Source organism: Podarcis melisellensis, assembly GCF_964234715.1.
Source record: "Podarcis melisellensis genome assembly, chromosome: 7".
Lineage (NCBI taxonomy): Eukaryota > Metazoa > Chordata > Lepidosauria > Squamata > Lacertidae > Podarcis > Podarcis melisellensis.
This window is the reverse complement of record NC_138539.1, coordinates 15,342,201-15,355,099: the sequence shown is the minus strand read 5'-3', so window position 1 is coordinate 15,355,099 and position 12,899 is coordinate 15,342,201. Positions and strand designations below refer to the sequence as shown.

General features: G+C 43.5%; 1 protein-coding gene across 5 annotated transcripts in view; it reads left to right on the top strand.

Moving 5' to 3' along the window:
• COL14A1 (collagen type XIV alpha 1 chain) overlaps positions 1-12,899 on the top strand; it is a 133,487-nt gene that overhangs the window by 60,978 nt on the left and 59,610 nt on the right. For 4 of the 5 annotated variants that reach the window (XM_081918594.1, XM_081918598.1, XM_081918597.1 and 1 more), the window contains 9 exons: positions 1,084-1,210; positions 1,857-1,996; positions 3,379-3,511; positions 4,919-4,990; positions 5,569-5,720; positions 10,738-10,867; positions 10,994-11,116; positions 11,955-12,104; positions 12,420-12,536. In XM_081918594.1, the coding sequence (XP_081774720.1) occupies positions 1,084-1,210; positions 1,857-1,996; positions 3,379-3,511; positions 4,919-4,990; positions 5,569-5,720; positions 10,738-10,867; positions 10,994-11,116; positions 11,955-12,104; positions 12,420-12,536 (1,144 nt within the window). The remainder of the gene's footprint in view (positions 1-1,083; positions 1,211-1,856; positions 1,997-3,378; positions 3,512-4,918; positions 4,991-5,568; positions 5,721-10,737; positions 10,868-10,993; positions 11,117-11,954; positions 12,105-12,419; positions 12,537-12,899) is intronic. The other variant, XM_081918595.1, reaches the window with a different exon arrangement.

Genomic DNA, 12,899 nt, shown 5'->3' with positions numbered 1-12,899 from the left:
TGAAATACCTATATCCTGTTTGCAATCTGCCAGTTACTGATATCGTAATTAGATTAAGTACTTCTCTTTAGGTTAAGAACCACTTCAAAGACCTACAGAAAGCTCTATGCCTAGAGGGATGCCACTCACAAGATAACCTTCTAGAAACTCAGAAGACACCATGAAATATTTAAATAAATCAATTTAAACAGCAAAAAGCTGCAAAAGGGGCAAAATTGACTCGAAAAGAGAGGAAAAAACTGCAAAAATGACTCGGAAAGATCAGGAAAACAGCTAGCAATCTCAGGAGTATTTTTAACAGCAATTCCACAATCCTTTGCACTGAACTTTGAGGACTGTGGAGAGTTAGAGTTTGAGATAGGAGGTTTGGAGGGACCAATTGGATGGTGTTTTCAAGCTTTTTAGAAGCCCCCCCCCATATGCAATTTTACGTTTGCACATGGTGCCCAGGAACATAACCCCTGCCTAAGTGGGGAGACACCTGCAGTTTGTTTGAAAAATGTGTTTCAAGGCTTTGAAAAACGTACATAACCTGGATTCCACCCTTGCTCCCTGAGTCCATCTTTATTTTCTGTTAGCGCTGATGCCAGATTTTCCTCTTCCTCGCTACCAGCCCTGTGAGTGGAAGGTAGGGCGAACCTTTCCAAAGGCAGCTAAGGAGCAACTGCACGGCTCTTGAAACAGAAGCGCCATTTTGCGGTTTGTTTCTTTTAGAAACACTTGTTGTACAGGTGCTCTCCCTTCCTTCCAAGCCCTGGTGGTCCATTTCAGCAGCAGGATCTGGTATTTTATGACAGTAAACAGGAGAGAGGTATAGCACCCCCTTTTTCTCCCTCGTCTCTCTCCTGTAGCTGAAGGAGGGGAGAGGAAGCAATCCGTTTCTTGCTGTAAGACGAGGCTTTTGCCAAACCACTGAAGGGTACATTCTGGCGTCCAGGAGGCTTTCTTCAGCTGTTAGGAAACTCACACAGCTCAATACAAGCCTGCCTTTTGCATCCTGATGTAGACGGTGCAAGCCAGCTGAGCCTTGCCTTGAGACTCTCCACATGGTTTCTGATTGACGGCACTCCTTTTATTTTGCAGGAAGAGGTTGGCCGTGTTTCAACACACACTCTGCAGAGCTTGACATCCCTCACTGAATATACTGTTGCTATTTTCTCCCTCTATGACGAAGGGCAGTCTGAGGCACTCACTGGCAGCTTCACCACCAGTAAGTCTTGGCTGCATTTCTGAAAGCTATCCAAGCACAACCGTAATATTCCTTTGCTTTTCCGGAAAGAAAAGTAATTGCAACAGTCTCGCACTGCGATTTTATTTTTTTTAAGGAAAAGGGAACGTAATAACCCCTCGACTTTTCATTCGCTCGACAGTTTAGAAACTTGAAGTTAAAAGAAATGCAAATAGGCATTTTTGTCCGATATCTTCTAATGGTGGCTACAGAAAGAAAGAGGGGCATTTAAATATTGGATAGCTGGGAGGCAAGTTGGGTTTTGCCAGTTTGCTGAATAAATTATGTAGATGAAGCAAACCCCTCAGAATTCCTTTAAGAAAAGTTTCTTTCCAGCATTTCAGTTGCATTGGGGTGTTCTGAACCGCAAAAACACACACAATTCAGTCAAATTTGAACCTCTTCAGGCTAAGCAATCCCCTGTGCCAAAGAACTGAACTGAAAATCACTCCATGGGATTCTGTCCTCCTCTCCTTGGTTGCTCTAGTTTTTGGAAATGGAACAAATGCAGCCCAATTAATTCTACCATGTTTATAGGGTGCCATGGAGAGCTTTCATAGCGCTTCTCTTCAATCATCTCAGTGATCCTTATAACAGGTTTTCTTTCCGATGTGATACTATCTTGCAGAAAAAGTTCCATCTCCTCAGTATCTGGAAATACAAGAAGTATCCACAGATAGTTTTACAGTCAGCTGGAAGCTGCCATCTTCAGACGTTGCCCTTCTTCGACTGGCATGGATTCCACTGGGTGGGGAAGAAGCCGAAGAGGTGACTGTTCTTACCTCTCGTATGGTATCCTATATTATTAACAGCAAGCTCATGCTCCAAGTACAATCATACCTTGGTTTCCGAACACCCTAGTTGTCGAATGTTTTGGCTCCTGGACAATTGAAACCCGGAAGTGACTGTTCTGGTTTTTGAACGTTCTTTTGGAAGCCGAATGTCTGGCGGGGCTTCTGTGGCTTCTGATTGGCTGCAGGACCTTCCTGCAGCCAATCGGAAGCTGTGCTTTGGTTTTCGAATGTTTTGGAAGTTGAACGGACTTCCGGAACAGATTCTGTTCGACTTCCAAGGTACGACTGTACTGGTCCTTTCTCTTTTGGCCAAAACAACAACATCCATGCACAAGAGAGAACTATGAGCAGGCTCGGGGGAAACGCAAGATTTGCAGAAGTACAAAAAAAACCCCTTTAATATTACTATTTAATGTTAATTTATTTTTTCTACCCTGCCCATCTGACTGGGTTTCCCCAGCCACCCTGGGCGGCTTTCAACAGAACATTAAAAACAGAATAAAACTTCAAACATTAAAAACTTTCCTAAACAGGGCTGTCTTCATATGTCTTCTAAAAGCCAGATAATTGTTTATTTCCTTGACATCTGATGGGAGGGCGTTCCACAGGGCAGGCACCACTACCGAGAAGGCCCTCTGCCTGGTTCCTTGTAAGCTCATTTTTTGCAGTGAACCTCTAGAATGTCCCCGGAGCTGGACCTCAGTGTCCAGACTGAACGATGAGGGTGGTGATGTTCCTTCATGTATACAGGGCTGAGGCCATTTAGGGCTTTAAAAGTCAACACCAGCACTTTGAATTGTGCTCGGAATCGTCCTGGGAGCCAATGATGGGGGGGGGACAACTCGAAGGAGGGGGCAAACCCAAAAAGAGCTTGGTGAGGACTGAGCATATTCAGTGGCCATGGAATTCAGACTTTTTTAGGAGTGGGGATGTGGATGGAAAACTAGAGGAGGGAGAAGGCGAGGAAATGGAATGGAGTATTCTGGAAATGGGCATGACAAATGAGCAATCCCCACCGCAGCATGTTATTGCAGGTACCAGAGTTTTATGTATGAGTAACAAATCCCACTGAGTAGCCGAGACGGATGATACAGTAGTAACTCGGGTTACAGACGCTTCAGGTTACAAACCCTTCAGGTTACAGACTCCACTAACCCAGAAATAGTACCTCTGGTAAAGAACTTTACTTCAGGATGAGAACAGAAATTGCACGGCAGCAGTGGGAGGCCCCATTAGCTAAAGTGGCACCTCAGGTTAAGAACAGTTTCAGCTTAAGTACGGACCTCCAGAACGAATTAAGTTCTTAACCTGAGATACCATTGTATGTCTTTCTATCTGCTGTTCTGTCTCCTTCAGATCGTCCTCAGCGGAGAGGTGGACACGTACGAGATCGAAGGCCTCCTGCCAAGTACAGAGTATGAGGTGTCCTTGGTGGCCATCTTTGACGACGAAAGCGAAAGCGACGTCATTGCTGTCCTTGGGACCACACGTATGACAGGAAAAAACATTGCAACCTTCTCTTCCCCTCCTTTCCCCCTCACTCCCCAGGGGCTTAATTTCTAGAAAGGGAGATGTCTGTCTGGGAACACTGCCCTGTGAGCTGCAAAAACACAATTCCACAATTCCCTGATACACAGAGTGGTGGGTGGGTGAAGATGACTCTTTGCAGTCACTTGGCGCCTTCTCAAGGGCAATTCCCTCTTTCTCCACTTAGGGAAGTGTAATGGTTATAGGGGTTGCTCGTGCATAAGTTGCCGCCACTCCTGGCTAGGTTGCCTGGTTAAACCTTTTCTGTCTGGACAGCCCTTCACTTCGTGGCTGTTTCAGTCGCTAGCAGAATCCGTCAGTGGGTGTTTCTTGAACCTCTTCCAGCAAAGAAGTTCTTTGACGCCAAGTCTCCGCCTACTCTCCCTGCGCGGAAGTCTCCCTCGCCGATTCCCCCATCTGCCCCCCTTTATCCCTGGTGTTACGCTGATTTCCTTCCCCAGCCGATGAGCTGCCTCTCTCCCTGCTGGGCCCTTCTCCAGCATCACTTTGGAGCCTTGCCTCCGCCTCTAGCTCCGATGGCAGTTCCCTGACAGGAGGTTCTGTAGCTCAGTGGTAGAGCATCCGACTTACACTCAGAAGGTCCTGGGTTCAATCCCCAGCATCTCCAGGCAAGGTTGGGAGGAGCTTCTGCCTGAAACCCTGGAGAGGGGCTGCCAGTCAGTTTAGACAGTACTGAGCAATAGGGATCAATGGTCTGACTGAGTATAAAGACAGCTTCCTATGTTCCTATGCATTCCAAGATAAGTTTGGGCATTCAAAATTGACCTCTGCTATGCCAGGATTGTCAATCAAGCATTGTCTCATGTTAAATAACGGCATTATCAATCTATTAATAATTTCACCCATCCCCTCTTCCTAAATATCTGGGATGTATGGAAGGAAGCCCTGTCACAGGTTTAAGAAGCGGGAAGTTTGGAGTGGAGAAGCTGTGTTTGTGTGTGTTGCTTAATTTCTTCCAGTCTGCAGCTTTACCCAAATCTACCCACCTTCTGCTGGATTAATAATGTGTATTTGCTACAGGAGAAAAAGTGTTGTGGGTGGTAGAATTTGGAATAGAGAAACCACAGACAGTGCAAAGCTTAAATACTCCTCCTCCTCCTCAGTGCTTCTCTTTTTCAAATTTCCCTCTCCTGAAGCTGCTTTTCTTAAAAATAAAAAGAAAAGAAAAAGGGTTTACACATTTAAAATTGCAGTACTAATGTATAAGTGCCTGCGAGACCGTTGAATTCACTAAAATGTTCCCATATTTCCACAGCCAGTAGATGAATGTATGTGACTGGCTTGAAGATGTGATTGCTAAAATGATGTTTCGCTTGAAAGGTTCCATATCGTGCTGTTTTTTTTCCAGTTGAAGTAACAACTACTGAAATGACCACCATAACCACGACTAGTACCACAACTTTCCGGCCTACAACAGCAGGTACAAATTTCTTTTTTTATTTAGAAGATGAAAAATATCGTAAATATTTGTACAGCCGATTTTTGTCTGCAATTTTATTGGGCCTGTTTGTTTTTTGGGAAAAGTAAAAAGGAAACGAAAAGGAAAGGAAAGCATGCCAATATGTCTCAAACAGATTTTCAGAATGTGAATTTTCCTCACACATCCCCGCCTCTAACTTAAAATTCTCTTCAGAGGCCCTGCAAGTGAAGTGTGGCCGATCTTAGGGAGGAAGTCTTATTGGTGGTGGCACCCCAGTTATGGAAAAGTCTCCTCAGAGAGGATTTTATGGATTTTTTTGGTCCCAGGGGTTACCTCATTATCCACTTAGATTTTTAGAACCTGTGTTCTTAAAACCTGAATCTGTACCCTACCTGTTATATGGAAATGTTTGCACTGCGATGGTTTTATAATGTTTCTTAATTATTTTATTTTACTGTTGTATCTCCATGAGCTAGACAACTATGGTATTGTGTGGCCCCCAAACTCTCTGTGATATTAATAAAATTCAGTTCTTAAAAAAGATTTCGAAAACAAACACATGTTTGATATCATTTCAGTCTTTCGAACAGGAATAAGAAATCTCATCATAGACGACGAAACTACCTCAAGCTTGAGAGTCAAATGGGACATTTCAGACTACAATGTTCGTCAGTTCAGGGTGACATACCTCACTGCTGATGGTGATCGGGGTGAGGAAGCGGTAAGAACGGTTGGTATGACTTTTCTGTGTGGCTCAGCTTGGAGTCTTAGTTTTCATAATAAAGAGGCAAATGACTTATCCTACAATGGCTAAATTCTAGCAGACGCCCTGAGATATACCTCACACATAATTATGCTTGTGTGGCTTGTGAGTTTATAGATACTTGCATGCTTACAATGTCATCAGCGCATGTATTATTTTGCAGTTTCAGCAGTTAAAAATTGGCAGGATAGCAAGGGACAAAGCAGCAAAAAATTGGCAGGATAGCAAGGGACGGATGAGAGCAAGTAAAGTTAAATTTGGGCCTCACATGCACTATGCACTCAAAGCAGTATAAAAGGTAAAGGTAAAGGATCCCTGACAATTAAGTTCAGTCGCAAACGACTCTGGGGTTGTGGCGCTCATCTCGCTTTACTGGCCGAGAGAGCCGACGTTTGTCCGCAGACAGTTTTTCCAGGTCATGTGGCCAGCATGACTAAGCTGCTTCTGGTAAAACCAGAGCAGTGCACAGAAACACCATTTACCTTCCCGCCGGAGTGGTACCTATTTATCTACTTGCGCTTTGACATGCTTTCCAACTGCTAGGTTGGCAGGAGCAGGGACTGAGCAACGGGAGCTCACCCTGTCACAGGGATTCGAACTGCCGACCTTCTGATCAGCAATCCCTAGGCTCAGTGGTTTAGACCACAGCGCCACCCGCGTCCCTCCTCAAATGCCACTTTAAATGGTCATGGCTTCCCCCAAAGAATCTTGGGAACTGTGGTTTGTTAAAGGTGCTGAGAGCTACTCTCTACTCCCCTCCACAGACCTACAGTTCTCAGAGTGGTTTAGCAACAGATCCCTCTTCCCAGGGAACTCCAAGGTTTCCTAACAACTCTCACCACCCTTAAGAAATTCCAGTTCCCAGGATTCTTTCAGAGGTTGCCATGACTGTTCCAAGTGGTATGATTCTGCTTTAAATGCAGGTTGCAGATGGTGGTCTCTGTTGCAATTGGGATATTGATTAGTGGGTGAAGCCAAAGTTCTCATGGAAAGGTGGGTTTTTAAGAAGGGATTTGAGTGAAGAGAACAAGTACAGGATCAGGGAGTGAGTTCCAGGCCTAGAGGATTGCAACAGAGATCTCTGGAATTCCTTACAAGCCTTACAAGTAAGGCTTATGATATCTTTTTGTCTCCCTGGGAACAACTAAAAATGCTTCTCCTTTTGTAAAAACAGAGCAAATTGTTTATCCTGAGGTCCAGCTCTGAGGGCCTTCTGGCGGTTCCCTCGCTGCGAGAAGCCAAGTTACAGGGAACCAGGCAGAGGACCTTCTCGGGAGTGGCACCCGCCCTGTGGAATGCCCTCCCATCAGATGTCAATGAAATAAACAACTATCTGATTTTTAGAAGACATCTGAAGGCAGCCCTATTTAGGGAAGCTTTTAATGTTTAATAGGTTATTGTATTTTAATATTCTGTTGGAAGCCGCCCAGAGTGGCTGGAGAAACCCAGCCAGATGGGTGGGGTATAAATAATAAATTATTATTATTATTATTATTATTATTATTATTATTATTATTATTATTATTCTGTTGTGTGAGTACAGCTCAGTTGGTAATTAGATTCTTAATCTCAGGGTCATTGGTTGGAGCCCCACGTCAGGCAAAAGATTCCTATATTGCAGGGGTTGGACTAAATGACCTTCATGGTCCATTCCAACTCTACAATTCCACAATTCCAACCGTGAAATGTGAGTTTTTCCTCTCCCACCTTGACCCACCATGCAATTTGATCTCTCTGCTTTGTTTGCTAGCCTGTTGTGCTCTGATGAGGTTCTTGTCAGACATTTGCAGATATACACTGGTACCTCGGGTTACAGACGCTTCAGGTTACATACGCTTCAGGTTACAGACTCCCCTAACCCAGAAATAGTACCTCGGGTTAAGAACTTTACTTCAGGATGAGAACAGAAATCATGCTTGGCAGCACGGCGGCAGTGGGAGGCCCCATTAGCTAAAGTGGTGCTTCAGGTTAAGAACAGTTTCAGGTTAAGAACGGACCTCCGGAACGAATTAAGTGCTTAACCTGACGTACCACTGTAAAGGATTATTCGCTGCATGGAATAGCGCTTCATGTTTATTCTTGCAGTCTGCTGCCTTAATCAGATCTCTATTTTGTAGGAAGCTCTTGTTAATAAAAACGTCAAAAGGCAGGGGTGTTAATTGATGATCTCTCCCTTTTTGTTTCAGTTAATTCTGGGTTTTATGAGACTTTGGTAGAAAGTGTGTTTTTTTTTACAATAATAATGAAAAGCAGTCTGTCAAAGCAATGTGTACTTCTCCCCGGGCTATAAAAAAAGTGTGCAAACTTCCAAAAAAATTATTTGAGAAGCGTGTAAACAATGGTATTGTATAATTACCAGCCTTTAATCATGTGAGACCCCAGCTGCATTCTGAAGTGGTACAGTCCTGGACTTGATTTAGCATCGCTCTGAGCTGACTGTGGAGTGGGGTTGAGGAACCGGTAGCCTACCAGTTGTTCTTGGATTACAATTCCCACCATGCCTGACCATTGGCTGTTCTTGATGGGCTGATGGGAGATCAGAGTTCAACAAGATCTGGAGGTCCAAAGGTTGCCCCACCTGCAGTAGAGAATCTTCTGTCCAGCTTTTTTAAACAGTAGAAATGCGTTGTTCATGGATGACAACAGTTGCCATTTTTGTAAAGCTGAAATTTCTATTTGTTCCTGTCATGTGTGGCTTCAGACCAATGCGTTTGGTTCTAGAATGTGCTGCTGCTGCTCTCCAGATGTGCGATGTGGCCAGTTGCGCCAAGCCTCTGTGGCTTTTGCTGTGGTTATGCTGCACATTGCCAAGCCTTTTCATGAACGACGTGAACCGAAAATCAGTTCCATAAAGTCACGAAGGCTGGAGCTTTGTTTTCTTCCCTTTGACGGTCGCACATGATATCGCTTAGTGCTCTTGCAAACTTTTAAAGCAGCCGGTTGGTTTTCTTAACTCCCCGAGTCCTATCTTCAGCAAACAATTCCATATTGTCTTGAAGGCCAATAAACCCAGTGAGAGTCTGCCATGGAATCTCTTGCATGTTGCAAAGGATTCTGGGCCATGCTCTAGACAAGTGCACACTCTGTTGACACAGGATGCTGGCAGTGCCTGTTTCAGCCTCACTGTCACCCCTGCATGAAACAGAGAATAGGCCCCCAAAATGCATTGAAGCACTCCCCTTTGTCTGCCCATTACAGTGGTACCTCTAGTTACAAACTTAATTCATTCCGGAGGTCCATTCTTAACCTAAAACTGTTCTTAACTAGAGGCATGCTTTCGCTAATGGGGCCTCTTGTTGCCGCTGCACGGCCGACACATGATTTCCATTCTCATCCCGGGGCAAAGTTCTCAACTTGAGGTAACTCTTCCAGGTTAAGGGAGTTTGTAACCTGAAGCGTTTGTAACCTGAGGTGTTTGTAACTCGAGGTACCACTGTACATGTAAATGGTGAGCAAGCTGTATCTCAGGGATGCTTATATGTCATTAATTATTCTTCCATCTATGTACGCTTGATAACCCTTGTTTACTCCTGGGACAGTTTGAAAACTCTGGTTTTGAACCACCCCAACTGAAACTGCCTGCTTTGACCACAACATAAAGGTTGTTTGGAGCAATATTCCAAGACTCCTTTACCTTGTCTCTCGTCTTCTAGTCTCCCCTTCCCCCATTCAACTTTTTTAATCTGTGGACATTCTCTCCATCTCCACAGAGCCCTATTTTCAACTCTTCTATCTTTCCCTTTGATTCTGCCCTTCCAGCATATTCACGGAGCCAACAACTGGAACCTTTATGGACTATTGGGCGCATTTCAAGTTTTCAGGGAGTTATGGGGGCGCCAGTCACAAAATGGCTGCCATGGGGAGTGTGGGATAACACAAAAGCAGAGAGACAACACTGTTGACAATGTTGGGCTTACCATAAGAAGTCAGCCGTGTCCTGCACGTCCTGGTTATGGAGATCACACACCAACACACACACATACAAACACAGAGATGATGTTGCTGCTGTCTAATTAAAGGACAAATAGCATCTGTCCTTTCAGGAAATACAGATAAGGTAGCCACACCACTGTTAATATATCACATAAATCGCTTAGAAGTTGCCTGCCCATTTAGCCCCATAGTTTCCTTTCTAGGAGGCCTAGAATCATAGAAAGTGTAGGAATGTTAAGGAACGTAAGAGAGGATATAGTGTTTTGATATTATCCCTCCTCACTCAAGCTAGTGAGTAAACCTACCTGGACCCTGAGATGAACCTACCTGGACCCTGAGAACATCTTCTGAGGCCCTCCTTCATGTGCCTCCTTCTCAAGAGGTCCAGAGGGTGGAAACACAAAAATGGGCCTTCTCTGTAGTGGCTCCCCGTCTGTGGAATGCTCTCCCCAAGGAAGTTCACCTGGCGCCTTCATTATACACCTTTAGACGCCAGGCAAAAACATTCCTTTTTAAACAGGCCTCTGCCTGACTTCATCTACATCCTATACCCTTTTAAAAATGCCGGCTCTTTTTTTTGGGGGGGGTGTTATTGGGTTGTTATTTTTGTTTTGATTTTGTGTATTCGATATTTTATGTGAACTGCCCTGAGACCTTCAGATATAGGGTGGTATAGAAGTTAAATATATAAAATATAAAATATAAAATATAAAATATAAAATATAAAATATAAAATATAAAATATAAAATATAAAATATAAAATATAAAATATAAAATATAAAATATAAAATATAAAATATAAAATATAAAATATTATTATTTTGCATCAGTTTCTAAGGGATGGACGTATGACAAACCCACACAGTATCAGCATTTTCACGTTGGAGAGTATACATAGATGTACGTGGCTTTTCTTTTTCTAGAACCTAGTCCACTGGTGCTGAGGAGGTTTAATCACCTAAAGTGGTCCTGTGGCTCAAGAAGCTCTGAAACAGATGCAAAACACAGAGGTTAATCATAGATCTTTTTTGTTTTGTTTCCCCTGACTAGGTAATGGTCCCTGCAAGGCAAAACAGTTTGCTTCTTCAGCCTTTGCTCTCAGACACTGAATATAAAGTTATGGTTACCCCCATCTATTCTGACGGGGAAGGTGTCAGTCTGTCAGCTCCAGGGAAAACATGTGAGTACAAAGGTTTCTCTTCTGGCAAAAGTTGTAATATAAGCAACTGTCCCTTTTTTAAGCAAGCGCTGTTTCTCCAGGATGTACTGAGAACCATTTCATTTGTAATATGTTTTCATTTTGCAGTGCCCCTGTTTGCTCCTCAAAATCTCAGGGTCTCTGATGAATGGTACAACCGATTGCGGATTAGCTGGGATGCCCCTCCATCTCCCACAATGGGATACAGGATTGTATATAAACCTGTTAACAGTGAGTGTCTAAAATGGTTGCTTATGTAGTTTATTTAAATATGTGGTAAATATGTTAAATCAGGTGTGTGAATGGAACTCGCCTAGGTATAGTTCTCACAAGATAAGGTGGGAAACCTGTGTTACACTAATTCCTTCCTGAGAAGATCCCACTTTCAGTCTGACTGTCCACAAAAAAATGATTCCTGGCCATAGAAAACTAGTACAGTGGTGCCCCGCAAGACGAATGCCTCGCAAAACGAAAAACGCGCAAGACCAAAGGGTTTTTTGGTTTTTGCGTCGCTTTGCAAGACGAATTTCCCTATGGGCTTGCTTCGCAAGACGAAAACGTCTTGCGAGTTTGTTCGCTTTTTTCCTAAAGCCGCTTGAAGAGGCGCAGTTGCGACGGACCGTGCTTCGCAAGACGAAAAGACTCGTAGAACGAATTAATTTCGTCTTGCGAGGCACCACTGTATTTCAGGAAGATGTTGGGCTAGAGTGCTTCTTCCTAACATGCTAGCTTTCTGCATGCAGGGATTTTTATTTTTTATAACGGGGGAGCATTCAGTCATGCAAATTCCCAACTGCAGTCCAGACAGAGGTATACCATCTTATCTACTGTCAACGAGACCAAGGTTATTTATGCTCAAGTCACTCATGACAAATAAGACTTGCCTTTAAGAAACTAGCAGAGGGTGTGTGTGTGTGTTTTGTAAACTGGAATAAAGTGGGTTAGAAAAATATTTCATTTTAAGAATGAGCATGGTTTTATGTGATCAGAAGCTAGTAATGAAATTTCACAGTGTCTTCAAGCTGTGTTTCCCTGCCTAAGTCATTTATATTCCTCTCACTTCTTGCAGTCCCTGGACCAGCCCTGGAGACATTTGTGGGAGATGATATCAGCACCATCCTTATTTTGAATTTGCTCAGTGGAACCGAATACAGCGTTAAAGTATTTGCTTCCTACTCAACGGGATTCAGCGATGCTTTAGCTGGTGTAGCCAAAACTTGTAAGAGACCTCAACTTCTTGTTATCCAATTTCTAATCTCCATGGACCATATTTCAATGGTAACCTTAGCCTTGAACAGAGTATCGAACTCAACCACTTTTCTTTTGCGCTGTTCCTAAAGGAAATGTGTTTGCTTGCTCTTCAGCATGAAGTTCTTACTTCAAGTTTAAGCTACATAAAAGGAAAACGCACAGAACAATATTAATAACAAACAAGACAGACAAGTCTGAGAAAACCCTAATTTTAAATCAATGACAAGTAGGTTTTCCATCTAAAGAAATGACGAATGTTTTTTATCCCTGTACTCCATTTCAGTGTACTTGGGAGTGACCAATCCGAGTGCTTATCAAGTCCGCATGACAAGTATCTGTGCTCAGTGGCAACTTCAAAGACATGCAACGGCATACAGGGTTGTGATTGAATCACCTCTTGGTAAGTCATAAGGACATAGCATCAGTGTGATGCCATAACATCTGTCAACTACTAAGATACTATGTTGCTTGATTCATGATTAATATCCGCTTACCATATTATAGTGAAACTTAAACAAAGATTAACTCTCATGAAAGTGACCCGCCTTGCACGGAACGTGAGGATTCCCAAAGAAAAGATCATGAAGAATGTACTCCTCCCCCAGTCCTCCTTGGTTATGGCTCTTGGTTTGTCTGGAATGAAACAAACCATAGTCCCAGGTTCAGATAAAATGTTAAGTCAAACCATGGCTTAGCTCACAGCAGTGCGGCGGCAGCAGGACTGGAGAACGAGAAAAGCAGTTGCGTGTCGAGGTCCCCAAAC